The 26381-nt window shown below is 28.8% G+C and overlaps 5 protein-coding genes across 5 annotated transcripts; 4 read left to right on the top strand and 1 right to left on the bottom strand.

Moving 5' to 3' along the window:
- Window positions 1-934: 934 nt before the first annotated feature.
- Window positions 935-2241, top strand: LOC132924883 (E3 SUMO-protein ligase KIAA1586-like). The gene is made up of 2 exons (XM_060989322.1): window positions 935-2152; window positions 2212-2241. The coding sequence occupies exons 1-2, from the start codon at window positions 935-937 to the stop codon at window positions 2239-2241; spliced, it is 1248 nt and encodes a 415-aa protein (XP_060845305.1).
- Window positions 2242-2275: 34 nt separating this feature from the next.
- On the top strand, window positions 2276-3170 carry LOC132923769 (E3 SUMO-protein ligase KIAA1586-like; the record flags this gene model as incomplete). Its single annotated transcript, XM_060987727.1, has 2 exons — window positions 2276-2653; window positions 2751-3170. Coding segments are annotated over exons 1-2 (702 nt in total), but the record flags the coding sequence as incomplete, so codon positions are not given.
- Window positions 3171-11856: 8686 nt separating this feature from the next.
- Window positions 11857-12525, bottom strand: LOC132924882 (zinc finger BED domain-containing protein 5-like). Its single transcript, XM_060989321.1, has one exon. The coding sequence runs from the start codon at window positions 12523-12525 to the stop codon at window positions 11857-11859; it is 669 nt and encodes a 222-aa protein (XP_060845304.1).
- Window positions 12526-13110: 585 nt separating this feature from the next.
- On the top strand, window positions 13111-14194 carry LOC132926453 (MEF2 transcription factor homolog). The gene is made up of 3 exons (XM_060990810.1): window positions 13111-13636; window positions 13694-13900; window positions 13969-14194. Exons 1-3 carry the CDS (start codon window positions 13583-13585, stop codon window positions 14095-14097), a joined length of 390 nt encoding a protein of 129 aa, XP_060846793.1. The 5' UTR covers window positions 13111-13582; the 3' UTR covers window positions 14098-14194.
- On the top strand, window positions 14125-14754 carry LOC132924881 (uncharacterized). Its single transcript, XM_060989320.1, has 3 exons — window positions 14125-14205; window positions 14386-14542; window positions 14609-14754. The coding sequence occupies exons 1-3, from the start codon at window positions 14125-14127 to the stop codon at window positions 14752-14754; spliced, it is 384 nt and encodes a 127-aa protein (XP_060845303.1).
- Window positions 14755-26381: the final 11627 nt, after the last annotated feature.

The following is a 26381-nucleotide window of genomic DNA, read 5'->3' as shown; positions in this document are numbered from 1 at the left end:
TCATACCCATAACAGTTCTATACTTACTACTTAGGATTAATATGTGTAGTTATCATAACTGTTTATTTATCTTTCATATTTTACTGGTTTTAATAAATCTTAAGTAAGAATATTTAAATAATATGTATATATATATAATATTATATATTATACCTACTATTACTCTTTATAATAATAGGTACCTACCTATTTTTATATATTTTACTTAACTATTTTAATATAGGTATTACACAAAGTTTAAGTATAAATTATCTATTTAATTTTATAAAGCATAAACATTTGAATCCAATTAAATTGTAGGTTACTTTATTTTAATGTAGTATCCTAACAAAATAATATACTTGATACCTAGCTTTTTTCTAAAAATTAAACAAAAGTGTATTATTATAATTTGTTTGTAGTTAGTAGACTTGATATACCCAGGGGTGTTCCCATAGGGTATACTACATATACGCCGTATACTCTCAAGATATTTTGTCAGAAATATGGGTATACTGCGTATACTCTCAAATTATATACAAAAAAAAACTGGTTTTGGTTACTCAGAAAATGCTACGAAAGTCAATTATTATTTATGACGCTGATAACGGAAATATGACACTTATATCTTACAACTATTATTAGATTCTCAGAAAACAAGAAACGAACTATCGCGTTAGATGATGGAAATGCGTCTGACTCTGAACACGATTAATTTAATCAGTACATCCGTTACCGCCGACTTGTAACATTTTATTATTTTTATAAATCGATTGTGCGTTGTGTGATCTACCGTTTGTGTTTACCGTGAATAAGTTCTTAATTCTTTTATTAATTATTATTTACTAACGTATTCATTTTATTTGAGCAGTTTTATTAATTTATTTAATTGAGTTTAATTAACTATCCTAATCTGTTTTACTGTATAAAGTGTTATTTAAATTTTTATCAAAATATGAGTTCGAATTTTAAACGTGAAAGCGGAACACTTGATAGTTTTTTTATGCCCCGAGAAAAAAAACCTAAAAATGCGACTAATACTGCCATTTGTGCTACTAGTTCACACGAGCTAGTGATGCCCAATGAAGATAATTTTGTTAGTGATAGTCAAATCGATAATCAAATACAAGATGTATGGGATACTTCCAAAATTTGGCCTGCATTATGGACAAAAGAACAGGTAATAGAGTTTCAAAAGAAAAACTCATGGTTAAGTAGCAAAAATGGGAAACTAGGATGTAATAATTGCATTCAAGCTAAAAATAGTATCAATTTTCAAAAATCTAACATCGATAGCAAAGTTCGAATTTCTTCTGAGTGGGTAGGCTTTGAAATCATAGCTGCTGGGTGTAATCGTACAAATCAACTGGCTTCATTAAGAAATAAAATTAAACAACATTCAGAAAGCAAAGCTCATGTGTTAGCTGAAAACATATTGAAAAAAAGCTCAGACAAAGTATTAGATAAAATGTTCGAACGTATATCTGAAGTAGAGATTGATTCCAATACGCGACTTTTTAGAACTGTATATTGCTTGGCAAAAAATCACCGTCCCTTTAAACAGTTTGAAGAACTTGTTCAATTACAACAAATCAATGGATTGGACATGGGATCTTCCTTACATAGCAGAATAACTGCCACTCGAATGGTAAACGTCATTGCAAAGGAGATGCGCAAACGACTTATTTTACGCCTTATACAGTCGAATTCGAAATTTACCATAATGATTGACGAATCAACAACGCTGAGTACCAAATGTACACTAATTTTGTATATTTCATCATATTTTGACGTAGAATCGCCGGTTGTAGCATTCTTAGACCTGATTGACTTAGATAGACAAGATGCTGAAACTATCGAAAAATCTATTTGGTTAAGTTTAGAATGTAATGGGATATCAACATCGTTTGCATTAAACAACTGGATTGCTTTTGCCAGTGACGGAGCAAGTGTAATGACGGGTAAGAAAGCTGGAGTTGCTACTAAACTACGCGAAAAAATTCCGAATCTATTTACCTGGCATTGTTTATGTCATCGCCTCGAACTCTCAGTACATGACGTAATAAAAGATTGTACTGGAGTCTCTCGTTTCCAAAGTCTAATGGACAAACTCTACGCTTACTATCATCAAAGTCCTAAAAATTCAATGGGTTTAGATAAATCTTGTGTTGAAGTAGGCATTGAAATGAAAAAAATAGGTCGTGTTTTGAATGTACGCTGGTCTGCAAGCAGTTTTCGAACTATAAAAGCCATATGGAATAATTATCCGGGAATATATTTACATGTTAGTAAAACACATGATGTGACATCAAATGGCATAAAAAAAAAATTAGAATCCTCTTCTTTTTTGGAGGAACTTGGACTTTTTTACGATGTTCTTTCTGAGCTTGCAATGTTATCTTGTATATTACAGTCCAGAAAAACAACTCTAATGCGTGCCCAGTCGGAGATAAATAGAACGATTAGAATTTTAGAAAGTCTGAAAGCTGAACCTGGGGAAAAAGAAAAGGAAATTATAGAAGCTATTCAGAAAGGAATTAACAAAGGTGTCAATATTACAATGACAAAATCAGGAGGGATTAACAGGTTACAATTTTTGCAAAATTTAGTAGACAGAATGCGTCAACGCTTATTTGATGACTCAAAAAATAAAACAATGCTAGAAGACATTCAGGTAAAGAAAAAAACTATTATTTTGATAATTTATTTCAATATTTTGATTATTTAAACAGAATAAATGAATATTTAATAAATCGTCTTTTATTTTATAGGTAATTGATGAAGTGTTCAAAGTAGCAATTAATGATGCAAAGGGAGAAGATGAAGTTAAAAGAGTATCACGGACATTAGGTTTTTCTGAATTTGAAAGTGTAGTTGACTTCCGTTCAAGAAATGTTTTTTCTAGTTTCATGAAAGCATTAAATATACTCCCAACTTCAACAGCTGATTGTGAACGAGGGTTTTCCGATATGAATTTGACAATAACTGATTTAAGGACTAGCTTAAACATTGAAAATGTGTCAGATTTGATGTTCATCTCTATCAATGGCCCTTCAATTGCAGATTTTAATCCTAGACCTTATATTAAAATTTGGTTAAGAGATCACCGTTCTGCCGTTTCCACTCCTAGAGGTAAAGAAAGAAAAGAAATAGACGACGAAAATAAGATGCAGAAATTATTTTTTAACAATTTATTTAATTAAATTTTTTAGTATTTGTATATTTTCATATTTTATTGACTTATAAAGGTAATTTCAAGCTTTTTTTAAAAGTTTGATTTTTTTTTTCATATTTTTAACACATCCTTTATAATTATAGACCACAGTAAAAATATTTGTATATTATTAAATATTCATGTTTATTACTTTTATTTTAAAAAGATTTATGAGTATTTTTAAATACTTAAAAAAAGGTTCTATTTGTATCATTCTACCCTCCCTTGTTTAAATCATGGATCTTCACCTTGACTAGAGTCTTAGTATACTCTCAAAAAAAATATTGGGAACACCTCTGGCATATACCTAAATAGATATGTGTATTTTTCCTTCTATCAATTATTAAAAGGTGATCTGCGTTGTTTTAAACAAAATTATTATAATTTATAATGCAGTATTGTGATTTTTAAACTATTGATTAGTATTAGATTTGCATTACTTCCATGTTCACTTATGCCTAATAATAATGTTAATTTAATAATTTATATAACCAAGTTAAAATTTAAATAATTATTTAATTATTAGGTGACTAGGACTTATTTTAAAATATATATAGAGTATGAAATAATTAATTAATAATTATACTTATCAATTCACTGGTTTCTAATATATTTTAATTAAGATGAATGTAAAACAAACATAAAAAATGGCAAATATTATTGGTGGTAATAGGTAAACACTCGTATACCATATGGCATATTTATACTATTTCTAGGATTAAAACCTACATAATTAATATCTACTATTACTCTTTATAATATATAGGTAACTCTTAGTAAGATTAAAAATCTGTGATGCATATTTATGTTTAAAAATAAATAAATGAGTTTAAATTGATTATATTGTTAGGTATTATATATATATATATATAAAGTCAATCTATTAGAATATGATTAGAGTAGGTATGATAATAATATTATTGACTATTTGGCGGTATTTTAAAATAAACCAATCGTAGAGCATGATTTTAATACAGGTGCTGAGCTCATGTACGGAATGCTTATATGCCGCCCGGAGTGGCCGAATGGCGAATAGCTTTTTCCTATAATCGTAGGGCATACCCATAGAAAATAGATGAACAGGTCATACCAGCCGCTTAGCAAAAAATACAATTCTATTATATTATTATCACCGTGATTACTTCTTTAGTCTTTTTTACCATTATCCTTGTATCCGTTCATCGCGTTATTGACCAGCCCGACACTCGTCGTCGAGCGGGTGTTATATCAAGGTTATTGAGCCATGCCCAGCACCTAGTCACTACCCGACTAATAAGTACATATATATATATATATATATATATATATATATATACATACTACCAGGAGCGTTCTTAAACCCATTTGTGATGGTATCCGGTCAATTTGGCGAACGGGTGTATATAGGTGACACAATATTTTGTTAGTGAATGGATATTACGAGTATTGCAGCAACAAAAATAATACTTTTCTGGAGTTATATACTTGTATAAAAATTAATTTAGATTTTTCAAAATAATTATCTATTATCTGTTTAAAATTATTATTATGGTACCTATGTCGCGGTAATTTTTGAACACTGCGTGCATGATACATTGATAAAGGGTGGAAATAAGTTAGTACAGATTTTAGACATCGAGTTGAACCGTACTAATCGATACGTGTATTGGTGATCTAGTCCATGACTAAATAGATCTATTTTATTTTGTTAAGGTCTAGTCAAAATCAAACAGTTTTTGGCGCACAAGTGTTATCAACCGGACCGATACACTTGCCGCCTAAATATCGTCGTCGATCTGACTCCGTGACTGGAAGGTTTTGGAGGCTATAGACAGCCATGGAGGTAAAATAATGTGAACACGCATTTTTGTGTCGGCCGCGTGTGCGTCGAAAATCGTTTATTGTCGATGTATGTAAGTCGTTAGTTAACACAGTAAATAGCGCGGGTGACTAGACGTACAATTATTGCCTTTTCGTCGGGTGCTCGATGCTCGGGCGTGCGGTGATTGCGTCGGGGCGCACGCGAGTTCGTACGATAATTCGTGAGCGGTTGCGCGAAAGCCGTCGAGTTCGGGTCGCGAAACCGGGAACGTCGTGGACGTGACGAGAGCGTGTCAAAACCTGGTTCGACTAAAAGTGCTCGTTCGTCGCGGAATCGCGAGATGTAACGGGACCGTGCGCGTACCGGACATGTCGTGTCGGTGTTCATTATATCTCGAAGTTGCGATCGTCGATGCGCGTGGTCGTGGGCACTTGCTCACGTGTAAAATGGCGCGGAACGTCAGGGTTCGGGTCGGCGGTTAAAAGTTCGGTCGGACTGTCGCGGTTGTGAGCTTTACGTTGCGACTCGCGATCGCCGCCGATAAACACATATCAAATTCACAATAGTCGCATACAGATAAAAATATAAATAAATACGACTATAATTCAAATGTTGAGAACGAATATAATGTAAAATAGGTATAATAGTAAAGTGGTGACAATCGATGTCGCCACAAGTGCTAGTGGTTCTACGGATTTTAATTAATCAGGTGCTGTGTTTTTTTTATATATATTTTGATTACAAAAACTATTATTTAAATTATAACGATTCCGTCGAAACCAAAATTATTAAACGGAGGCCATCGAGTAATGAGTGTATATTATTTTATTTTCTACTCGATGAAAAAGTAAGTTAAAAAAATACAATATTATTCGTTTGTAACACAATTGCGTATTAAATAATTTCAAGTTATTTTATTGAAAACTAAACAGACAACAGTCATAAACAGACAGTATAAATAAAAATATAGTAAAATATTTAAGTGAATGTATTAAAATACTTTTACAGTATATTATTTTTAAACAAGTATTTTAAATAATATCTACTGTCTTGGATGTAATTATATTTGAAAATTTAGACTGTAACAAGACTGTTGTTTGTATAATAAATAAATTCTTTCACCAATACATCCGTTTGCCAACATATTTGTTTACCGATAACTTAAGGAATAAACTTAATCTTTGCCCCGTTTCTAAAAGCAGTTATGTATATAATTATATTTTACTGTACAAAATACCTAGTGATTTTAATACATTTTAAGCTATTGTCTGTTTATACCTTAAACCTATTAACACCGTTATAATATAAAAAAACACTAGATGTTTGAAAGGGGGTATTTTATGTGACACTTTTATTGATCAATTGATTTTTATTAATTATTACGGATTATATTGTCTATTAGAGTCACTCAAGTTAATTCTTCAAATTTCAGTATAATAGTACAAATGTAAAAAACTAAATTAAATGGAAACAGTTCAAAAATTTTAATTCTTCGCCTATTATCACACAATAACTCAAAAGACTTGAAAACGAAAATTTTTGTTTGAACCCAAATAATGAATAATATTACAAAATGTTGTTGTCAAACATGTGCCCAACTATTATTCAAATACTATTCTCCAAGTCATGTTATCAATTAAACAAACAACTTAGTAATCTATAATAAAATAAATTTCATTGGTATTCTTAAAAATTAATATTTATTTTTTTATTTTTACAAGATATTTACAATATATTCAGAGAACAATAAGCAAATTAGATAAGAGTAACCCAATGATAACACTACCTATTTTGTTTAAAGTTTAGTAGGAGAACTAGTAGGAGTTTAGTAGTTACGTTTGAGACGTCTGATGGGGTTACCGGGGTAATCAAAGGGACATCTAGGTTTTTTTATAAGAGGGTTTGGATGATTGGGTAACCAACTGTGGAAACGCTTATAGTAGAGTTTTGCTACATCTTTAACGGAATTCATCCTGAGATCTTGGTGTATGGAGTGTTCAAATTATGTCTTTTAGATTTAAGGTGGGGGGCCCAGGTAAGTCTGCGATCTAGTGTAAGTCCTAGATATTTGACTGTAGAATAAGTAGAAATTTGAGTGCCATATATAGATACTTCGGGGCAAGGAGAGAGATGAAGTGTGAATATAGTGTGGATAGACTTAGACTGGTTAATTTTAAATTAGTAATTAATACATTTTTTAAAGAGCTTTTGTTGAAGGAAGAGGAAAACAAAAAATATATTATCCTGCTACAAATGGAAAAATTATTGAAAACCAAATTCGCCAAATTTAAAAATGAAATTATTAAGGGGTTAAATTTCAATGATGACAACTTAGACCTATGCAAGGAATTAAAGTCAACTGTGATTGAGGGACATCTCAATTGGATTTGATTTTCAATAATTTTATCAATAAAGAAACATTAGAATGTCCCATGATCCTGATGTTTCTTTTGAAGTGGTTCCTTCTACTTGACAAGTTGAATAGCTTACGATGAATTTACTGCCTTGCATTAAAACAAGTGCATGATTTATATCATATTACTTATTTTTCCATTAATTTCACAATTACACATTTTCTGTTTAAAAACCAAAAATTCAGAATTATTCTTTTTTTAAATGTAATTTTAAGAATTATTTGTTTCACTGATTTGTGACATTTGTACATTGTTGATTTTATTACCAGAATTCGTCATAAACAATTTCAAAAACATTTAATTGAATGCCCAGAATGGTAGTATCATGTTCACTCAAACTTTGAAGTTTTGATCAAAACTGTCAAACCAGCATATCTTGAAGAACAAATTTGATAAAAAAAAAAGACCAAATCGTTGTTTGCCTACTGGACAAAAGGAGACACGGTAATATTTTGATGTTGCGTTATTCAAATATTCAATGTTCAATAGACAATAATGAATAATTTTCCATAGAAGGTTTGATGTTGTACTCTAGACCAAAAATGTCAATTACTACATAAAACATGTTTTGCCATCTTGTTATATAATAATGCCTTATGATATATGTAGATAAATAGCTGTTCTTTTACAAAACTTTAAAATTATTAATTAACTGAAATAAAAACTACAAACAACTTTACTTACTTGAACGTCTTAGACTTATTCATCGTACAGGCTACTAAAAAGTAAATACTAATGTTACTTAAAAGAAATTTAAAAATAAATAAAAATGAATTAACACTGTTTTCTTCAGGAACATATAGTTAGTTAATAATAATAACCTATACCATAATAAACATTGATTTTTTGTATACTCAATACTAAATTAATTTAAATAATTATAATAACAAATTTTTATTATATACTCATGTTTACATAACAACAAACCTGTACAAGAAATAAAAAAAATACAAACATATAGGTAACAAAATAAAAATTATCTTCACAGCATTTTATATTACTTGAAAAATGAGGAACTTATCCTCAGACAAATTTATCTGTAAATGTAAATATATGATTAGAGGTCTGATTTTTATGATTTTACATATTTGTTTCTAGTCTTTCAAATGAAACTTTAATATGTGGATATTTACTTGCTAGAACTGCTCTATAACAAATATTTACTGAATCAAAGGTATTAATAATTTCTTGAATGTTTTCAATGGATATTTTGGTATTTAATGTTGAAGGAAATAAAGTTGTTGTAAATCAAGAGACACTTTTTCATTATGAACTTGAACTATGAGATGCGAATCTATACAAATGAATGTATAATTAATTAGAGATATATAACATTTTATATTTAAATAATGATTACTAGCTTTAATGCAAAAAAGAAAAACTTAAAAGTACTAAAAATCAACATATTAATCATTACATACCTTCAATAATTATCAACTGTTTTTCTATCGTATGTTGGTAGTTAGTATTAAAATGTCCTAGTTTAAAAAATGAAATAGTTAATTTTTCATCAAACTCATTCTTGGAAAGTTCTTAACACCAATTATGTGGCAGTTGTATATTATGTTTTTCTTTTGTGAGGACATCAAATATAAGTTCCTGCATAATTCCAAAATCATAATTTATAATAGCAAGGCTGGGCATTAACGAGTTAAAAGTTAAAATTAAGTTAAAACGTTAAGTTAATTAACTCGTTACATTTTTTTCAAATTAACTTTTAACTTAATAAGTTACTTTTTTTTTTTAGATTAACGTGTTAACTTGATTTCATGATGAAAAACTTGATTCTTTTTAAAATAACATAACTTAACGAGTTAAAAAAAATCGTTAACTTGCCCAGCCTTGCATAATAGTACATTGATATTATTTTTGCTTGTAAAATTATTGTGCTGTACTAACATAAGAAGAATCCTGAGTAAAGCTTTTAACTGTTACTTTTGAAATATTATAATAAAATGAGTTTGATTTTTCCATTTCACTGGTTTCATTTTGACTTGTAGAACTGCTAATCTATTAATAAAAAATAAAAATAAAATTATATTAATTAAGGTTAACACTAATTTTTAACCATACTCCCATATGATATCTTGAGTATATGAGTTATTAGAAGCAATGGATATATCTTCACAATATGATTTTTCCATTTCACTTATAATGTTTTCATTTGTGAAGTTGCTTAATAGAAGCACAGCTTCAGACCTCAAATGAAGTTTTTTTTAAACATATCTTGTACACAATTTAAAAATTATACAATTTAGGTTTTTTTTTTTAATTAGGTAATAAAGATTGTAAAGATCTTACTTATATTTTAATATTTATTATAAAAGTTAAATATTTTATATCTATACTTACGGTGTACTTGCTACTTCCTCCGCCTGATACCCAAGTATTTATAATGTTTTGTGGCTTGAAGTGGTTACCACAAACTCTAGACCTTTTATTTATAACTTATCCTAAAGCTTTTTCCCATTTTTTATGGGAAAGTTTTGGAACACTAAATCTACTTTTAGATATTCCCTTGAAATTTTCCACACAGCACTTGTTTAAAAAAGGCATAATTCAAGCAGGTTTTAAGCAATTCCCCTCAAAATAACTAAATTTGGAATCATGAGATTCCCTAGTTCGTAGCGATTGAAGATGTATATACAATATAATATTATATTATTATTTATTATCATAGACCTTTAAAGGAATATTTAGCCGTATGATAATCTCTTAGTTATCTTTATACATTTCTTAATTCGTGATAATTATCATGAATTTATAAGATCTATGTAGATTATTTGAATTCATGATATTGTATAATTTAAAAATTCAAAATCCGAAGGAAGATAAATATTGACATAGTTTGTAAATAGTACACTAGAATCAGCGTTTCCCAACTTCTTTTACATGCGGAACCCTTGCAGGAGCTTGAACATTTTGAGGAACCCCCATATTTTTTCTATAATAGTAGTGCAGACATATGTTTTGTACACTGAAATGAGTGGGTTTTTGGACACTTCCGGCCTAAAAGTCATTAATAAAATAAAAAGAAAACATAGTTAAGACGGTTTTAACATTTTATTTTGTTTATAACTATTACAGTATTATAAAATATAAATGATCATATCAAAGCTTAAAATTTAATATTTGTCTCTTATTACTCTAAAATAGATTTAATGAGAAGATTGAAATCTTTCCATAGTTTTCTTCATAATTGTTTTTAAATCTGGAGTTATTCCTGAAAGTTGTAGGTCCGGAGCCGCGTTCAGTTGATTTCGAAACTTATTCTTGGTCTTTGTATACGCTGAAAAGCCAGTTTCACACAAGTAGGAAGTTGCAAATGGCAATAAAACGGTGATAGCCTTTATGGACAATTGTTCGTAATCACTTTCCATGGCGATCCAGAATTCCTCAATTTTAAGTGACTTGAACTTGATTTTCAATTCAGATGAAGATTTTACTTCAAGCAAACATTCGTATTCAATCGATGATAGTTCTTTTGGCTTTTTCTGAATTGAAAATGGATTTTGTACCCACAAATTATCAGAATCTTCGTTTATTCTTGGAAAGTAGGGAAGTAATCCGGATTTTAAATTGATTAAATGGTCTTTTATTTCTTCTGCATTTATCGGTGTCACTGAGATCTCATTTTCATAAAAGAATTTATTCAAGTTGGAGAAACATGAAAAATCATTTCGACCCAAAAATCCAACTTGCCAATAAGAGCTTTAATCTTGTCATTGGCTTGAAAGATCGAATTTTCTTTTCCTTGTAAGCCCAAGTTTGTTTCGTTTAACTTGTTGAAAATATCAGAGAGGTAAGCTAACTTTATGAGCCAATTCTCATCATGAAACCACTCAAAAAGATTTGTTTTCGTATGCTCCTTCAGAAAAATGTTAACTTCATCTCGCAATTAAAAAAGTCTTGTTAAAACTTTGCCTCTGGACAACCCCCTGATTTCTGTATGTAAAAGAAGGTTCTGATGGTCACTTCCCATTTCCTCACAGAGCTTCTTGAACAGCCTTGTTTTTAAGGGGCGTGAATTTATAAAATTCACACACTGAACAGCTACGTCTAGTGCTGATCTAAGATCTGGCGAAAGTTTCTTGGTTGCTAACGCATGGCGATGTAACTACATGGCTGTTACTACATTTTGGAGCTACCTCTTTAATTCTGGTTATTATACCTTTTATCTTCCCAACCATTGCAGCAGCACCATCCGTGCATACGTCCACAAATTTTTGCCATGATATATTTTTTTTCACTAAGTACTTATTTAAAACTTCAAAAATTTCCTCTCCTGTGGTATGCGTTTTCAAATTTTCACAAATAAGCAAACCGTCTTGAATGGTTTTCTCATGAGTAAATCTGGCAAAAACAAGTAGTATGGACAACCCAGAAACATCGGTGCTTTCATCCATTTGTAAAGAAAATTGGTTACAGTTAATTAATCTGAAGACAAATTAATTTTCAATGTGGTCAGAAATGTTATGAATTCGATCAGAAATCGTATTGTTTGAGCACTGCACTGCTGCAACTTTTTTTCCCGCATCTTCTCCGAGAATAAAAGAGACCACTTCTATCATACTAGGTTTAATCAAACTTTCGGCAATGGTGTGAGGTTTTCCGGCACGTGCAATATTATAACCCAATATAAATGAAGCCTTTGTGTTTTTCTCATTTTCGTCTTTTACATACTTAGTGAGATAACTCGCACTTTCAATTAAAAAGTCTTTCTTCATTTTAAAAAATTCCAGATCTTTCCCTTTCAGATTTGGATGATTAGATTCCAAATGTCGCTTAAGCTTCGCAGGAGCCAAAGAACTGTTGCCGAGAACTTTTTCACAAACTACGCACCTCACATCGGGAAACGTGTCTACTCCAATGGCAATAAATCCAAACGATAAATATTCTTCATCATAACGTCTTTTTTTACCTTTTGAAAAATTAATTTGTGTGTATTCCTTACTTGGAGATGCTTCATTTTTGACAGTTAGTTTTTGGGGTGGAGCTGCTTCACAGTGGGAAGTCGAGTTTTCCGATGGAACAGACGAAGTACTGCTTTTACTTGTAGATGTTAGACTGGTCTTCTCTACTGATAATAATCGCCCCGTTTTGAGCCATTTGTCCATTTCAGTAAAAAATATGAAGGAACAGGTACCACTACTGAAAAGATTTCCGAAAAGAAATTCTACATTTTAAATCACATAGTCTAAAAATAATAATGTAATAATATCGACGCCCGCCGCATAAAACTGTTATGATTTGTCGACGACGCGTCGGCGTCAGCACTCAGTGTTAATTTAAATAACTTATCCCAGGCAGCATTTTTTTTTTTAAATTATTATTATAACATTATAATCACGAATAATATTATTATTACAAAATGCTGCCTAAAATAATTATTTTAGCTTATTTTATTTAAGAGTACAACTTACCAGAAAATTAAAGAGTTATTCGTGATAGTAATAATTGAACACTAAAATTCACTGTTAGAAAAAAAAAAACGGTTTCTCACTTCGTCAAAGCAGAATGAAGACTGACAACTACAAATAAATATTTTGTAGTGATGAGACCCATTGACCGACTACTCGCTAATGACCATAGATAAGATAAATGAATACTTATAGTAGGTCCTATTTATACGCAACGATAAATCGAAACAATTCGATCGTTACGATAAACTGCTAGCATTTATTGTTGCGTGTAAACCCGGCTTTATAAGTTTATAACATATATTATATAAGATATTTTATCATAGGATAAGAAAACTAAAAATAATTTTTATATTTTCTCAAATTTCTAACGGAACCATGGCGCCGGCTCACGGAACCCTTAGGTTCCGCGGAACACCAGTTGGGAAACGTTGCACTAAATCCCATTTCGTGTTTAACACTCCGTTTCAAGCGGTTATCAACACGTTGTTGTTATTACTATCTAGATTTTTCGATTTTTGATTGAATTTTAATTGTTTTCCGACTTTTTTGTCTCCATTATATTCGTGCTGTTTAAAAGCCGCCGGTGTGCATGTTTGTATACAAATTCTGTTTGGGAAAGTATATCTACGTACGAGGTATGTATACATTTTGCATGAAAAATCTTACAGTGTGACTCTTATCGATTTACATGTTTTAGGTTAAGCTTATTCGCTCCATTGTCCGAATCCTGAAGTCAAACTAAAACAATATCATGGGACGCAGGAAAATTGATATAACCAGAATCGCGAACAAAAATGAGCGCTGTGTATGTAGTATTATTATAATTTCCAATTTCTTAATATTAATTATTAACTTTTTTTAGGTTACGTTTAACAAACGCAAATTTGGTATCATGAAGAAAGCTTATGAGTTAAGTCTATTATGTGATTGTGAAATAGCAATCATTATTTTCAACAATAACAACAATATGCTGTACCAGTTCACTAGTACAGACATGGATGAGATATTACTTAAATATACTGAATTTAGTGAACCACACGAATCATTGACAAACACCAATTTTATTGCTGTAAAATCAAAATTATTTGAATATTTTAAATGTAATTAATTTTTATTAATCCCATTTTATAATTGTAGCAACAAAATAAGCAGAAAGACGATGGAAGTTGTAAATCTGTCGATTCATATGTTATCGATGAACCTAAAGTGAATACTATAACTAGTATAACTCAACCTAAACAATCTAAAATGATATCCACTACTTAAGAGAAAAATCAATCTAAACAATTTAAAATGATATCCACTGCTCAAAAGATAGAAGACATTGATGCTTCTGGTAAAGCATTCAGAATTCTTAAGGCACTTAATATGAAGGTAATGGATGTAAGCAATCATGACTACTATAATAATATCTACTTATATATAATATAATTTACACATATTATTCAAATTTTTTTTATTTTTATATTTATACATATAGTAAATACTAAATATAACTTTTCTAATATTTTGAAGAACGTTTTATTATAATCTAAATGTTATTTCGTTTGTTAGGATAATTTTGGTAAAGATGACAATGATGATAAAGGTAGTAGTAGTTTTGAAAAAGAATTTATTTCTGAAAATGAAGTTCCAGAAGATATAAGAAAATTGCCAGATAATAACTTAATTGATAATACTAAACAAGTTACTTCTAGTGACTCAGATATGAGTATGAATCTTAATATGTTTATAAACTAAAAATTAATCAACACAAGTATTGATAATTTATTTTTAGGTGATTACGAGTTAATAATTGACAGTGATGCTGATGATGATTTTGAAAACATGGATAACAGTTTACATACTAATATAGAAACCACCTTGCGGCAACAAACTTTACCAAGTAACCCAATAAGCATTATTGAATATAATATTCCATAAAATAATTATAAGAATTAAGGATTGAGCACAACTATAATTTTTGAATTAACGTTTAGAACAACTTATAAGGAACCTTATATCATTAAGGATTTTAATAAAGAAAAAAATTGAAAAACGTTATCAAAAGAGAATGGAGATAAAAAGAGATACAATATAAAGTTCTTAATAAGTTGTTATTGCTGGATTTAATAAATAAGTTGAAAGAATTTCTATAAATACTGTTGATGCAGTAATGAGCATCTGATGTTAAAAATTTGACAAAATTGGATATTTACAAGTAATATAACAATTTTTCATCAAAAAATTTTCTTTTTTTGTTATAAACATAGATACTATTTATAAATACATAAATATAGGTGATAATAATTTAATTTAATTTCTTATATTGGTAAAAATGTATGAGATAAACTTTGTATTTATTCAAATTGTATTAATTTCATTAAATGCAACAGCTGCATTTGTTTTTTGATTTGTTTTTGATATCGTATCTTATATTAATAATATAAGTACTTCTCATCTTAATTCATATTTTGCATTGTACATTTAACTAAATGTTTGGATGGGCTGAATAAAACAGCTTTAATAGGATAATGTAAGTTTTCATTTATATTAATTTTTATTATAATCAGTGAATTATTTTGCTGGAAGGTTAGTTTTTAAAGCAAGAAGGCTTAAAATAAAAATCCGAAATATATTTTTAAATATTTACTAAAATAATCCAAAAATTCTCAGCTTATATATAATATCTTGATTATTTTTGTCTAACAAGTCATACAAATGAAATGAACTTTATCATGTAGGAACCTCTATATATTATTTATAAGGTTAATTTTATATTTTACTCAAAATAATCATAGGATTCAATTACGAGTAGTATATATTTCATTTCCCTAATGCGGACTCAATATTTTTTTTGTTTATATCTATGACTCAATTAATATATTATTTTTTTCCTATTCAAGAATAAAAACTCATAAAATCATACATTCACAAAAAACCTATTTCATTGTAAAACTATTATATTTTTTGCTGTGTTTAAAATGTAAAAAGTACCCATAATAGTTTTATTAGATCAATTTAATTATAAATTGATAAAACAGTGAAGTGTACACTTCAAACAGTAAGAATTCTACCTAGCACTCATCTAAGTAATGTCTACATTACATAATTGCTCTATTTAACAAGAAGCACATTACATAATTTTTTTTTTCTAAAAATTATTTTAACCAAAACTGTATATTTAAAATTATATTTTAGATTCTGAACGGAGTGATGAATGTATTGATTTTACAATGTGTGTTTTATTTTTTTTTTTTTGTGTCTGCCATCACGTTTTGGAGTAGTAATAATGCTTTAATTTTTGACTTCAGCCTCTTTATAAACAGGAAAATTTATCTAGTTGGTACTTTGGGGGGGGGTCAAAAGTAAAAAAATTTTAGTAGATTTCAAAAGCGTCGGGGGGGAAACCCCTGAAAAAATAACGGAATAATCGGAATTTTTACGCATAACCACTTTTCGACAAAATCGTTTTTTTGTTTTTGCTAAACTCAATAACGAATCATTGTAAATGCTTGAAATTTTCATTAAATGTTTATATTATGGTTATCTATTTATGATTAAATTTTAATATAAAATAAATATAAATTTTAATTTAAAATATTTTCACCTTTTTTAAGCTAGTTATAGACAATTGAAATTTTCGACTTTTCTAAGTATTTTTTCTTAAAATGCCGATAAAAAAAATTTGGCCATCTAAAAAATCTTTAAAATTTAATTCAAGGTTTATTATAAGTTTTACTTATCGTAGTAAAAAAAAATCAAAAATCGTTAGTCACAATTTTTTTTTATAAGCATTTAAAGTTCAAATGTTTACGAAATATATCAAAATCGCGAAAGTTTGCAAGAAATGTTGAAGTTGAAAATTCATACACTTTTTGTGATTTATACTTATGGTTCAAAAATCCAATACAAGGTTATCCATAAGTTTTCCTTCAAGTAACTGTAAAAAAAAAATCCACCGTCAATATAGAAAACATTTTATGAGCATATGAAATTTAATTTTTTTCTAAATCGCGTAAAATAACGATATATTACAACTTAAATATAGGTAATAATATAATATATCCAACTAATTATCATTAACTGACAAATCATCTCCGTTCAGAATCGTTTTTCGTCTACAATGATACCCGTCATTGCATTCAAATTTAACACATCCATTATAGTGACCAGTGACCTACTCTCCATCTCTACTATTAATACAGCAGAGCGATACCCAATTGCCCACTTTTTTTATTTTTATGCTATTAATGACATTTATTTTATAAGATATACACAATTTATAAATATCTCACACATCTTCAATTATTCTTATTTTTTAATATTGTGCTTTGAAAAACTAAACAGCTTTTTTTTATTTTATGTGTCCTAACTTTTAAATAATTAAAATTTTAGCTGATGATGAAATCAAAGTTGGAATAAGTCATGATGATGCTGATATTATATTAAACAAAAATGACAACAATCTACACGAAGAAGTGAAAAACCATACAAATTCACAATTCATGTCAAATGTTTAAATACCATTATTAATACAAAATACTCACTCAAGTATTATATTATAATAAATTAATTTTACTAAAAAATAAAATTAATTTAATTTATTTATTAGGTTTAGACGAAATTCAAAATAAATCTCCTAAAAATAAATCTGGAAATAATATAAGGTACCGTCGTTTTAATGTTCTAAGAGGAATCTCTAAGAACATGATAAAAAGATCACCACAAAAAGCTTTGAGTCTTCAAAATAAAGTATCACAAAATGGACAGGAAAGCAGGAAAGAAGATTTAAACAACGTACCTATACAGGTCCAAAACAATTTGTTTATGACGACTTATGATAAGAAAATAAATAATGAACAAATGTCACAAAGCAGTGATACAAATTAATTTTAGAATTACATATAAATTTTATATTCAAATTACATTCCAAATTGTATTTCTTTAATTTTATACATTTTTTTTTAAACTGTACTTTAGTAACTATTATTGCTATTTATTTTTATTTAATTATATATATAATTTAAAAATGTAATCATTTGAATCTTTTATTCAAATTTCCTATTTAAAATAATTTAATAATTTAAATATTTTCGTACAATTGAACATAAAAACGTTTTGGTTAAATGTTATATACTAAATATTTAGCTAAAATTAAAATGTTTGTTAAATCTCAGTATTATTAATTATTATTATTCTAAAATGTGTTTATGTTACATAATATAATTTAGACCTTTGATTAATAAATGTAACTATCACAAAAATTATAATACGACAATATTACAATACTTGTTTATTTCTTTTATCTTAAATTATATTAAATTGTATACTATAATTATATTAATTTACAGCAAATTTACTGTATATTTTAAATCAAGAAGTAATTAGAAAAAAAAAATTAGTTTATATCAATATTAATGCATTTATATGTTATACATAATTTAATACTTAATATTAGTTAAGAAAATACATACCGATAAAGTAAATTTAGGAGTTTGACACATATATCATATTCTGCCACTGTAAATAGTATTTTTTTAAATTGATTTCCCCTATTATTAGTTTTAACAACTCTGTTGACTCTTTAAACATTATCATAGTTAGAATTTGGAAACGATGTACACAAAGTAAAAATATCATTGATACTTTTATTATATTCTTCTGTTGTAACTATATTTAATGATTAGATATTCTTAACAGTCTATTGTAATATATTTTCATTTTTTGGGGATGTTGATTGGTTTTAATGGGAGGCCTTCAAAATCTTGAACTTTAAGACATTGAACGTCAATATCTTGAACCAATATTTGTAAGAACGGCAAAATCTTGAATTTATTATTCCGTCAAAATCTTGAATTAGTAAACCGTTGAAAGGCAATACTTTGAACGGCAAAATCATGAATATGTAAACCGAAAATCTTGGCTACGCCATTATTAAGATAAAATAGGTTACTTACAGTATTTTTTTTTCTGTATAGAATAAGACCTTGACAAATAAGAAAACAATAACACCACGTGTACATTTATTGGTGACATTAAGACTTTGTTTTTACTTTGTTAGTGCAAGTTAGTATTTTTTATCACTCTTCGTTATTGCTCCGTCCTTTAAAGAGTTCTTCACTGGTTTAAAAATATTTGTCATATCCATTATTTCAGAGTCGGTGCCGCAACTACCGGAGGTGCTAGGGGTGCACAAAACCCCTGGGCCCCGAATTAATTCATAACAACAAGCCGAACTATTTGGAACTTTTTTATAAATATTATTATTGTTACAATTTCATCAGAATGAAAAATGTTTATACTATAGGAGCATTATTATTCAATAAACAATTCTTTATATTTAGAAACTAAATTATTTATTATCTAAACATAGAAGGATTTTGTAAAAAATTAATGTATGTCTAATAGTTTATCGCACCACACCACCCGCCACAACACGTTTCATATAAGCTTATACTAGAATACTATATATAAGGTAATTTTTTAAGCATGCTCGCCCTATTTTTATATCCGGAAGTATATATTATTTAAATTCTGATTTTTGGAATTTTTAAAATAATTAAACTATTAAAGACAATAGTTTTGAGTACTTAGATTTTTCACAACATTTTAGGAATATCCTGTGGCGATAACAACATTGGTTTTTCAAATGAGAACATATACCTATTATGTTTTAAAGCAAAATGTGAATCAAGTAATTTTTCTGAAAATTTTGACGTTAGATATTCTACTTTAAATACTAAGAAATAAGGATAATAATCTATTATACTAAAAATAATTTAAACATGTATACAATATTACAATCTGATATCTGCTATAAGCCTATAACTACTCAGTACTCTAAGTTATTGAAAAAATAAAATCAGCCGTGCACTGTACATATTATCTTAATACTCTTAACGATGTATAATATATTATATACGTAATACATAAGCTAACTGAACCCCGTGAACTTCGTTTCCCCGTTACTCGTACAAAATTTGATTACCTAATATTAGTAATATTAACATTTAGCGTGAGGATAAATAATATTTTTGGTTTTCTGATTAGGTGTATAGATATTTATGACATATCAACTCAACTTTACATAACTGTCCCGTCCAGCTTATCATTTTTATATTTAAGATTGTCAATTATTTGTTTTAATAATAATTAATAACCAATTAAAAAAAATTAAAATATTATATAAAAAATATATACATAGGTAAGATAAGTGATACTGCTTACAAGTTAAAATTAAAAAAAAAAAATCTTTGAATTGTGATGACGGAGCTTCTCTACAAACTATAAAGTGTCATAAACATTATAATATAATTAATTGAAGACTTTTATGTTCAGTATCTCATTAAAAACAATTGGTAGGTAATAAAAGTTCTTACTCTGGGATAAACATAAATTTATTTTTCATTTTTTAATATAATATAAAAATGTTAAAACAACAAACAAAACCATATCTTAGTTACAATCTTTTTTTTAAATAACAAATAAGAAAAAAAACTAATCCCAAATGCAAATAGCTAAGGTGTATTCTGTATTACAAAGGGGACAACGCTTATCAAGCAGCTGGTTTACACGTTCTTCACAAAGCACTTTGTGCCCGCAAGGTACACACAAGGTGTGTTTTTGCATTATCTCTACATACAACACACACTATTTCAGTGTTAAGACTTACTTCAAGGAGGTTAGTATTAACTTGGACATATGGAATATCCAGAGGTTCATCCCTACCATATACTTCCTGCCACATAACTAACACCAGGTATTCCGGAACAAAAAAATCACGTTCATCCCCTGGTATAGAGTTTAAAGACATATTAGAGTATCAGAAATACAGAAATATAAATGTTTTGATTTTCTTACAGCCATGTTCTTCTGGCTTAGGGTTTTCAACTATAGCTCTGTTAGGAAGCTCTTGAAGTTGAAAAAACATAACAACATAATAATTAAGAATAATAATACTAATATATTCTTACGATTAGCAGTCGACAGTGAATCGTCTGAATCATCAATCACTACTAGTTGCCTTCTCGGTCTTAAAATAAATGAATCCAAGCTCTCATTGGAATCAAGATGTTCATCTTGAGCTTCATTGTCTTCATGATATCTATAGGGTAGATTACTATGAATTGCTGAAAACAATAATTTGAACAATTTGTATTTATTTAAATACCTAATAATAATAATAATATATTCTTACAATGAGGAGCTTGTAAAGAATCATCTAGATCTTCAAATAATTGCTGTCTTGGGCTAGGAATAAATGAATCCAAGCTCTCATTTAACTACAATATTATAGTTTCTAATTAAATCACATAGTTTATCTGTAAATAGAAACATACATAAAATATTTTAAATGTTATTTAGTAATTGCTAATTACTTATATCCAACAAATCAATTTGTACTACTTCTCTACATAACTAAGTTTTGCCCAAAACCAATACTTATATGTAATATACTTGTTTATTTATTTATTTTAATATCACAGATTTTTTAAGATGAATATACACTATATAGTATAAACAAACAGTTTATGTACAAAAAAGAAAAAATATAATATTATAGTTAATTTATTAAATACTTAGTAGTGACTAAAATTATTGATTGGGAATGATAAAATAATATAATATGATCTTTACAAATAATAAGGAATACAAATTAATTGTATTATGAATATTATTTGTATTTACCTCAAAGTTAATTTCTATAAAAGAATCATTGATGTTATTTAATATATATTATTTTTTAAAGAAAAATTAACAGCTATTTCTTCCTTCTTTGAGATTTTAAATTTAAAAGGCTTAAAACTGAGTAAACCAATTTAGTTAGAACGTGGTAGCCTTTCGATGTTACACTTAAATAAAATATTTTAGTATATTATACTATAATATTGTATATTATATTTTTGATTATCATGACTAATATGATGAGACTATAACTGAAATAATAACCTTATGTATCCGTGCCTCCCCCATTTACCGTATTTTATACTAATTTTTATTATATGAAAAATTTTACAATTCATGTTACGCAAATTTGAACTTTTTGTTTGTGCCCCCCCCCCCTTAAGACATTTCTAAATACGCCCCTGCTTGGGAGGCAAGTCTGGAACGACGCCTGCGATGATCCTGTAATGTGGGGGGCACTGCAGTCGTATCTCGCGAACAACACGGCCCACGATGAGCGCCACGGACGGAAGACGTGTGACACCAACAAAATATACGGTTTTTACGTCCACAACACAATAATATTGTCAATACACAATATGGACGTGCCAATATATATATATATAATACAAAATAATATCGTCTTATTAATATACACGTACGGCACCGGGTCCAGGGGCGGAGGCTGCATACTACTTGCGTCTATATTTTTTAGGTAGTAAATTTAACAGGTAACTTGCGTCCCGTTTTGTGGACGCAACTCGGCTATATTATTCTTCCTACCTGCTATAATAGTCGTAACCGAGTTGCGTCCAAGATAAATAACATAATAATATTTTCAGCATTTGCACAGTTTATACAAGAGATACTATTATAGCGTGTTAGTGTAAGTGTGATAAAATTGAATACACACCATGGCGATGTCCAGTTGTCACCAAACAATTTCCTAGCCATATTTATAACACTGAATGCTTTGAAAAACCAACACCTGATATCTGATTTGATATATATATATTATAAATAACGATTGATCAGTATAGTATAACACAAAGTATTTTACACGGTGCTATACTTTTCTCAGTACATGTTATACAGTGTTCGTTAAGTGTTCGATTAAAAATGGAAAAAATGTTTAGCTCCAAATTGTGCGCGACAAAAGAATTTTTTATAATTCATAACTATAAGTTCAGTTACCATAAATTACTTAAAAATGAAGTACAACGGTGGAAGTGCACAAATAAAAATTGCAAAAGTTTTTTAAAGCTTTTCGTACTACATTTTTTAGTTAACTCTTTTTATTTTGCAGTTAATTTTGACGATTTTATTAATAAAAATTAATTTTATACCTACCTATATTATTATTTTTATATTTTTAATTATGTATAATTTTTTTAATATGTTTATTTACATCATTTTGTATAATTTTATCTATTTAAACGTAATGTGATAATGTAATGCGATATAATCAAATGTACCTATATTAGTGGAATATATTATCTATGACCCTTTTTGAACCTTTTTTGATGGGACGCAACTCACCTACTAATAATAATCTCGGACGCAATTAGTATGCACCGGGGGCGGACTGGGATTAAAAATGTCACCGGGATTTAGAATTAGAGTGGTCACATCTATATACTTATCGATTGCACATAAAAGAGTTCATTAAAATATTAAATAGAACTCATTTTTTACATTTTGCAGATTTTTAAAAATTATAACATCGAACACATAACTTATTTGACATATTATTCCTTATTACTTATTAGCTAATTTATTATAAAAGCGTCTTAAAATTAAAACAAAAGTTTTTTTTTTAAATGTTCACTAGTTATAGCTGAGTTATTAATAATTTCATCATTATTAAGTTTAGCTAATATATCTTTTTCACACGACATGAGTATAAATGCTTCTAAATTAGGTTGGCTTAAAAAATTTCTCAATCTATTTAATATATACTTTAGAGTAGAAAAACTTCTCTCATAGGTTACTTGTGAAGAAGATAAACTTATAAGCTAAGTACAACTTATCATATGCTTTTGAGTAATTTCTCAGCATTTCCTTAGTGTTTTCTTTTTATATTTTTCATTATAATTAGACACTTGGAATAAACACAGCGGGACTTTAAAAGTTTAAAAACGATAAATTAAACATATGGTCACTGTTACGAACTTACGTGAGCTACGTTAACTATTAACTAAATATCACAGGCACAATAGTTAAATTATCTACATTTATGTTATTACGAGAATAATATACAGTATTCCGTAGATAATGATCGCTTATCGCTTCTTTCTATTTCATAAAACTATACAAAAATAAGATACGCCCGACAACTATTTTTATTTTATTATTTTGTATATTCCTATATTATGTATGTATACACAGTTTACCAGAGCTGTATTTTGGCCGACATTATTTTCATACTAAATTTACTATCGATGTGCCCATCGAGAATAAAATTTGTTCAATATTATTATGAACGAAATTTTTTATTAATTATTTTTTATTTAATTTTGGCAACAACGACCACTGGCCACATTAGGCACTGGACCTGACGGGGTCAACGAACGAATTATATATATTATATATGTATATATCACGCCGTCGAACGTCGTATGTCTATGACGCCGAATTGGCGGCGGCAGTCGGCCGAACGGTCGGCGCGTACAAAAATACGAGTCGCACCCAAAAGGTATACGCACGGCTTGACGGGACTTATGGGTGGTTTACGGGTCGCGAGAAACCCACGCGGAACAGCAGGCCCCAAGGGGGAAAAGGCGTGTCCGACACGAGGTTCCGGTAGTCGAAGAAACGACACCGAACGACCGGGATAAGTTCAAACGAACTAAAAACAACGCACGGGCGCCGATACACGACGAAACACAATACAACTTCGGCGGCGAAAAAGGACACAGACGGCCTTTGCGGACGGTCGGCGTTTACACGTGGTCCGACATGGATCAAAAGACGGCACTCGGACGTCACACAAAGTTGTGATACGAGAATAACCGTTAAGCGCTTATAACGGCTTCGACACAACGACTGACAGCTACGGCGATCCGACGGACGACGTGCGAAAAGGTGTCGCGTGGACGGCGGGGTGGAACAGGGGGATCGTACGATCGAGAATATTCGAATCGTAGATAATGTCGATAACGATCGATAAGGTATTAGTGTTCGTGCACAAACATCAACACTTTTACTCAAAAACACCCAGATGTTTGGATGAGCTACCCCAAATGCATATCTTAGTTTATTATGAAAAATTTTTTTGTATCTGTCATCACGTTTTGGAGTATAAATAATGATTTGATTTTTGATTTCAGCCCCTCTTTGAAAAGGAAATTGAATCTAGTTGGTACTTTGGGGGGGGGGGGGGGGTCAAAAGTAAAAAAAATGTTCAGTAGTTTTTAAAAGTGTAAGGAAAAACCCGAAAAAAGTGTAAGGAAAATGGGAATTTTTACGCATAATCAGTTTTTGACAAAATCGATTATTTTATTATCCTGTAACTCGAAAACAAATTAATGTAAATACTTGAAATAATCACAAAATGTTCATATTAGCGTTATCTATTTACGATTAAATTTTCAAAATATTTTGACCTTTTTTAAGCTATTTATAGACAATTGAAATATGTCAAAATCGCAAAAATTTGCAATGAATTTTGAAGTTGAAAATTCATAAATTTTTTGTGATTTATATCTAAGGTTAAAAAACCTAATACAAGGTTATCCATAAGTTTTCCTTTAAGCAATTGTAAAAAAAAATTCCAGCGTCAATATAGAAAAAATTTAATGAGCGTATGAAATTAATTTTTTTACGAAATCGAGTAAACAGTAAAATAACGATATATTACAATTTAAAAATAAGTAATAATATACCTAATATATCCTACTAATTATCCTAGACTGACAAATCATCTCCGTTCAGAATCGTTTTTCGTATACAATGATTGGATGATACCTGTCATTGTATTCAAATTTAACACATCCATAATAGTTACCTACTCTCGATCTACTATACAGCAGAGCGATACCCACTTATTGTCCACCTTTTTTTACATTATAAATATGTTAATATGTACGTTAGTACTTAGTTTTTACTTTTTTAAACAAATTTTGAATTTTATGTGTCTGAGAAATAGTTATAGTTTGTCTTTTTTATGTTTTGCAACAATTCTTTTGGGAAACTATGCGTCGTGTAACTCATATTTATAGAAAAAGACGTTGTTAAAAAATATGTAGCCTGTTTGTTTTTCAGTCTATTTATTATACTGATAACTGATTATGACTTGATGAGATTGACTACAACTACGGTCTACGAGACTCGAGAGACGAACTTATAAATGATCATCACCTGGATTCAGGACTTATAACATTTGCATATCTATCATATACGAGTATGTATTAAAACATAGCATATTGATATACAAATATGATTTATTTTACGAAGAATTATAAATATAAAATTATATTTAGCTTATTTTTGTATATTTTTAATTTTTTCGCTATATATATTGACGCATATTCAATGATTTTTTAACAGTGTATGGGTAATATAATAGTTAAAAACGTATGAATTAAAATGTTTTGAACGATTAATTACAAAAATTTGTTTTGAGCATAGACAGCATAGTAATACTATTTGTGTAGCAAATCTACCACAAAAATATTACACATTAAAGTAATCTATAAATACTCAACATAAGAAATTTGAAACGATTAAAAACAATGTAGTTATTCGAGTTGGATAATTCTAATAACTAATAAGAGAGCTTTCCTCTTTGAAAACGTTCGAAAACACCTAATAGCTCAATACAATCACAAAACTAAAAATTGTATTAACAACTATAAGTGTTTACTAAACGTTTACCTATGTTATATATATTTTTTAACATTCAT

Source organism: Rhopalosiphum padi, chromosome 3 (assembly GCF_020882245.1).
Source record: "Rhopalosiphum padi isolate XX-2018 chromosome 3, ASM2088224v1, whole genome shotgun sequence".
Lineage (NCBI taxonomy): Eukaryota > Metazoa > Arthropoda > Insecta > Hemiptera > Aphididae > Rhopalosiphum > Rhopalosiphum padi.
Note: the sequence above shows the minus strand (reverse complement) of the source record. Positions and strands in the feature narration are given on the sequence as shown.

What these genes read in the sequence shown, in the direction of transcription:
- LOC132924883 (XM_060989322.1), top strand. Translation starts at nt 935, where the DNA reads ATGAGTTCGAATTTTAAACGTGAAAGCGGAACACTTGATAGTTTTTTT. An exon ending in TAGATAAATCTTGTGTTGAA is followed by an intron (nt 2,153 to 2,211) that starts GTAGGCATTGAA and finishes GTCTGCAAGCAG; the next exon opens with TTTTCGAACTATAAAAGCCA.
- LOC132924882 (XM_060989321.1), bottom strand. Translation starts at nt 12,525, where the DNA reads ATGGACAAATGGCTCAAAACGGGGCGATTATTATCAGTAGAGAAGACC.
- LOC132926453 (XM_060990810.1), top strand. Translation starts at nt 13,583, where the DNA reads ATGGGACGCAGGAAAATTGATATAACCAGAATCGCGAACAAAAATGAG. An exon ending in CGAACAAAAATGAGCGCTGT is followed by an intron (nt 13,637 to 13,693) that starts GTATGTAGTATT and finishes AACTTTTTTTAG; the next exon opens with GTTACGTTTAACAAACGCAA. An exon ending in CAAACACCAATTTTATTGCT is followed by an intron (nt 13,901 to 13,968) that starts GTAAAATCAAAA and finishes TTATAATTGTAG; the next exon opens with CAACAAAATAAGCAGAAAGA.
- LOC132924881 (XM_060989320.1), top strand. Translation starts at nt 14,125, where the DNA reads ATGATATCCACTGCTCAAAAGATAGAAGACATTGATGCTTCTGGTAAA. An exon ending in TTAAGGCACTTAATATGAAG is followed by an intron (nt 14,206 to 14,385) that starts GTAATGGATGTA and finishes TTCGTTTGTTAG; the next exon opens with GATAATTTTGGTAAAGATGA. An exon ending in TTCTAGTGACTCAGATATGA is followed by an intron (nt 14,543 to 14,608) that starts GTATGAATCTTA and finishes ATTTATTTTTAG; the next exon opens with GTGATTACGAGTTAATAATT.